Here is a 5,957-nt window from a genome sequence, read left to right on the forward strand (position 1 = left end):
TGCAAATAATATGAGAAGAAACGAGTTTTTATTCGTTTGTGTTGTATATAAAAAAAAGTAAAAAATAAAAACATTGCATAATTCATATAATAATATAATAAAAATGTATTTTTGAAAGCTTTTCTATTTGTAATTGAAGCCTACAACACATACATTATAAAGACATGACAACACAGTCAAATGTCAAAAATTTGTTCTATGAACTTAAATTGACGGCTCATTATAGCTAACTTCAATGGGACCAAATGTGAAAATCGTCCCCGTGATCTTAATTGTACGTGTATCGCGCATCGCATAGGCATAGGTTGTTATAAGGTTATGTGATATTGTAGTGTTTTTCTCCCTGAAATAATATGGAATGTAATAAAAATATTAAAGACTCTAGAAACCAAGAAATATTAACATATATTAAATATGAAGGAGATTCTCTAAAGAAATATGACAATAAAGAAGTTAAATCTGAAATAGATGAACACCACTTTAAAAGCAGTTATGGACAGGAATCCTTATTAGATGAGTATTGTTCAGATGATATTAAAATAGAAAACCATGTGTTAGAAGACGTATCTACTGAAATTAAAGATGAAATAAAACAAGAACCACCGGATTACAGCATTGGTAGGAAACTCATTTCTCTTCTTAATTTTTAATCATCTTATGTCATGAATGTGATATTTCACTGAAGTACTTAATAAGATTGTATCCTCTTATATTCAAATGCCCTTTGTGTTTCTTAAAGAAAAATATTCTTGGGCCTAAGGAAGAAACATCTTGAATTAGGGGTCTTCTTTCTCTCATATACTTATATTACAGTAAGGACCGCTACTTTCTCTCCTGACTAAACCCCCGATTAGTGCAATTTTGTTAGAGGTTAACTTTAATCAGTGCTAGGTAGTACTTTCATCCCTAATTAGACTTGATCAAGAGTTAATGGTCCATTAACTGTAACCAGTCAAAAGTAGTATGATTAACAGCCACACTTAGCCATAAAGATAATCAAGGCATTCTGATCTTACATTTATAAAATAATCTATTGCTTGTAAGTGTTTAAACTTTTATTTTTGGCAAAATCTACATTTTATATTGACAAAAAGATATGATGAGTTTGATATCACAGCACAATATTAATAACTTTATGAATTAACGGAACACATTGTTTTTATATAGTTGTTGATAGTAATTTTGGTGGTATACACAAAACAAGTACTGGAAGAATTATAAAACGTGAAATACTGGCAAGTGGATGTTGTTGATATCAATATAATTTACTATGGAATCACTAACAGGAGATTTTTGCTGTCATCATGGCATGTGTTTGTCTTTTTAAACACGAATTACATGCTATGATTTTTTCTGATGGATATTCTCAAGTTAAAGTTGATTTCATGTAATCAAATGAACTATCTTACACGTAAAGTCGTCCCAGGAACGCAACGCAACAATATTTGCAATATCATTTTAAAGTTGTCTACTTTAAAATGTATAATGTATGTCTGAATTGTTAATATAAATGAGTCAGATAAAATTAAATTATTAGAAGAATTTTTTAAAAAGGAACAAAAAAAAATTTGTTTAATTTACTAATGTTTGTATTTTGAGAACGATTTCTGAAGTGGAAATTGAAACGTCAATAAACATAATTTAACCTCCTTTAATTGTGGATTATTCCCATTTAAATATTAACCCATTAACGCCGAGAAATTTTTTTTTTTTTGAATTTACGATTTTTTTATTTGAACTTTCATAAAGAAAGGTGTAAAATTAACCTACGTTTGGAAAAAAATAAATTTTTATTTCAAAATATACAAAAAACAAGCTGTCACCATATAAGCCCCGTAGGCGTTCCAGGGTATACACAAAATATTATCTGAATTAAGTGTTTGTGTGAAATTTCATAAAACATTCTAAACATAAAACAACATCGCACTTGATACATATTGTACGCCCTTTGCTTATACAATTGAACCCGGCACATCTTCTTTTTTTTCCTTCTGGTACTACTACTACGTAATGGTTTAACCCATCAAATCTGACATCGTCTCCAACACGGCTGTTACTTCCAGCAGCTTTAGGCATTCGACCTGGACCTTTAGCTGTCGTTTTGTAATTTGCCAAATATGTCTAAAAATCACAGTAACATGTAAGACTACGTAAATATGTAGTAAATTATAACATTACCTGAGCAATACTTCGCCTAAACTCCAACTGGCTGATATTTCTGCCACTTTTGCGGTAGAGAATCCAAGCATTTTGTATAGATACATCAATAAGATATGTGAATATCGACCAGTACCACTTTTTTGATCTTACACCAATACGATAACTGAAATAATGTATGTTATTATATTATTATAATCAATATACTTTACATACCAAGATACATTTGCATCCATCAGATCGGTGCCTCCCATGTTTTTATTGTATTTGGAAATTGCATCCGGACGTGGTATAGGTACGTTTCTTTCCTTGAAAATCTCTCTACAGATTTCACTGGAGTAACCCCAAAACACGTACTAGCCTCTGTTACCACATTATTGTCCATCCACCTCACATAAAGAATACCATGGAATACCATCAGTACTGAATTTGCTTTAGCGTCACTTTGTACCACAGTATGTAATTGCTCATTTGCTAAATCTTCAGATGTGTCCTCCACTCTCGTACCATTTGAACAGCTGGAATACAACTTCAGCTGGAGCTAACAGTTGACGACTACTCAAATTTTCAACAGTTCCACCCTCATCTTCATCCCCTGAATCCTCATCGGTCAGATCCTGACAGTCAGGTGGCTGTATGTATATATCAGTGACTTCGTTATCAGATTAGTAGGAGATATCTAATGCTTCTTGAAGAGTTATTCCTCTGAAACTAAAATTATCATATAAAACTATAGGTTAATACATATTGTCCGTAGTACGCCTACTGGTCCCATATGGTGACAGTGACGTTTACGAGGAAATTATGAAAAACTAGAACCATATATTTAGAAAATCAACAAACAGTATTGCAAAAATACGTTTTTTAAACAAAATCGATCGCCTAGATATACAATAAAATAAATAAGATCCACATAATTTAACTTACCGTAACGGGATGTCCATATTTTCGTCGTCGAAAATAATCTGTCCAATAAAAAATAGCACAACCTCTCACTCGCGAGTACAACAAGCAACTGATCTTGTCAGGCGCATCCGATGAGCATTTTGAACGATTAGTTCTCAGTTAGTGGCTTTCAAATTAAATTTGTCAGTTAGTACACGCACATAAATGAAGGGCGGTTTTGTGTCCCCATATGGGACCCGCAGGCGTTAATGGGTTAATTACTAAATTGTGATAGGTTGATGTCTCCTGTTAAAAAGGTTTCATCTTACAAATCAAAATCTTTATCACTACAAGTTTTGGAAAAGTATTTAGCAAATAACCGAAACCTATTTGATCAAGGTTTAATCGGCTGATTTAATAATCGCCAGTAGCAGAAGGTACCGACCCTAAATGTTAATATTCTCATATATTTATGTTAATATTGTAATTTTTGTATTTTATGAAATACCCAAGATATTTTCTGTTAGTTCATATTACGGCTATACTTCTAGGCTTTAATTAAAATCTGGTTAAAATTCTATAATTCTCAATAAATACTTTAATAATGTTTTTTTTTTCTGAAAACAATATTGCAGGCTTTGTATCTATCTATCCTTTGATTATTATTTTTTTTAAGTTTAATATAATGTTGAATATGTTAGATGTGAACATTTTGTTGTAGTTTTTCTATTTATTTATTTCTTTTTATTTTATTTTCTATTTATTACTTCTTATTTTTGTTCTAGCATATATTTTTCTTTTAGTAAAAAGCATATTCTTACAATTTGGTGTTTATTTTAGCTGCTCCACAGGATATTAAAATGGAAGTTACCAAACCATTCACTGCTCCCAAAGTATGTTTGAAAACATATACTGGTAAAAGACCTTATAAATGTGAATTTTGCAGTAAGCAGTTAACTAAACTAAGTAGTTTAAAGAATCATATGAGAATTCACACTGAAGAAAAACCTAATAAATGTGAAATTTGCAGTAAGCAGTTTACTCAGACAAATAGTTTAAAAGATCATATGAGAATTCATACTGGAGAAAGACCTTATAAATGTGAAATTTGTAGTAAGCAGTTTACTCATCAAAATAGTTTAAATTGTCATATGAGAGTTCATACTGGAGAAAGACCTTATAAATGTGAAATTTGTAGTAAGCAGTTTACTCATCAAAATAGTTTAAATTGTCATATGAGAGTTCACACTGGAGAAAAACCTTATAGATGTGAAATCTGTAGTAAGCAGTTTACTATCCTAGGTAATTTAAATATTCATATAAAAATTCATACTGGTGAAAAGCCTTATAAATGTGAAATTTGTAGTAAGCAGTTTACTCATCAAAATAGTTTAACTTACCATATGAGAGTTCACACTGGAGAAAAACCTTATAGATGTCAAATCTGTAGTAAGCAGTTTACTAACTCAAGTAATTTAAATTGTCATATAAAAGTTCATGCTGGTGAAAAGCCTTATAAATGTGAAATTTGTAGTAAGCAGTTTACTCATCAAAATGTTTTAAAAGATCATATCAGAGTTCACACTGGAGAAAAACCTTATAGATGTGAAATCTGTAGTAAGCAGTTTACCTACCTAAGTAATTTAAATATTCATATAAAAGTTCATACTGGTGAAAAGCCTTATAAATGTGAAATTTGTAGTAAGCAGTTTACTCATCAAAATGTTTTAAAAGATCATATGAGAGTTCACACTGGAGAAAAACCTTATAGATGTGAAATCTGTAGTAAGCAGTTTACCTACCTAAGTAATTTAAATAGACATATGAAAGTTCACAGTGATAAAAGACCTTACAAATGTGAAATTTGTAGTAAGCAGTTTACTCAACTAAATAGTTTCAATTATCATATGAGTGTTCACACTAGAGAAAGACCACATAAATGTGAAATTTGTAGTAAGCAGTTTATCCACTTAAGTAATTTAAATAGTCATATGAAAGTTCACAGTGGTGAAAAACCTTATAAATGTGAAATTTGTAAGAAGCAGTTTGCTCACCAAACTAATTTAAAAAGGCATGTGAAAATTCACAGCGATGAAAAACCATATAAATGTGAAAGTTTCTTTAAATAAATGTATGGCAAAAAACTAATACAGAAGTAAAAACTTCAAATTTGTATATTGGTATAAATTATAAAATTTTTTATTAAAACTTGTTAAGTGTCATCCAAAAATTAAAAATGCATAACATTTTCAATCTGAATCAGATCATCCTCAGTGCATTCTGTTAGTACTTATAGCGTACACAGAAATTGAAGTGTAGACATCAATATGTGGCTTACATATTATAAATTTAAAATATAATGCGACCCTAGGTCGATGACATTCATTCCAATACCACGTAAAATGTAACGATTTTGCAGGTGAGCAAAAAAACTGATTCTTTCATTTGTGACATACATTCTAAATAGTTTTATTGCATATTCATTTATAACGTACTTGCTTTTTATTGTTAGTAATAATAAAATTTCTAAAGATAAGCTTTGGTGTCTTTTAGGTCATTTACGCGTTATTAGAATTATAATTTTATTTGATACGTGATATTTTAGGTTTGTTACGTCACATACACGGTATTAGAATTATTCATACATTTTCATACGTGGTAGCTCTTACTTACTTATATAATAATTGTTGTAATAAGATTTTAAATATAACATATCGACGAACATCACCCAAAAGGTCTGTGTTGTTTTAACGTTGATCTTATGGGAGACATACATCGATTTAATACTAAATATTACGTTACAATAATAAACTAAAAATAGTAAAAGTAACAAATATTTTTATTCAGATGACTAACCATACAGTAACAAATAAATTTAAAATAAATTGAGTTTTATTCTTTTTTTTTTGTTTTAA

At 29.9% G+C, this 5,957-nt stretch overlaps 1 protein-coding gene across 1 annotated transcript; it reads left to right on the plus strand.

Moving 5' to 3' along the window:
* Positions 1-268: 268 nt before the first annotated feature.
* On the plus strand, positions 269-5,648 carry LOC140444114 (uncharacterized). Its single transcript, XM_072535781.1, has 2 exons — positions 269-618; positions 3,883-5,648. Exons 1-2 carry the CDS (start codon positions 354-356, stop codon positions 5,169-5,171), a joined length of 1,554 nt encoding a protein of 517 aa, XP_072391882.1. The 5' UTR covers positions 269-353; the 3' UTR covers positions 5,172-5,648.
* The last annotated feature ends 309 nt before the right edge of the window (positions 5,649-5,957 follow it).

This window comes from Diabrotica undecimpunctata, chromosome 6 (assembly GCF_040954645.1).
Source record: "Diabrotica undecimpunctata isolate CICGRU chromosome 6, icDiaUnde3, whole genome shotgun sequence".
Classification (NCBI taxonomy): domain Eukaryota; kingdom Metazoa; phylum Arthropoda; class Insecta; order Coleoptera; family Chrysomelidae; genus Diabrotica; species Diabrotica undecimpunctata.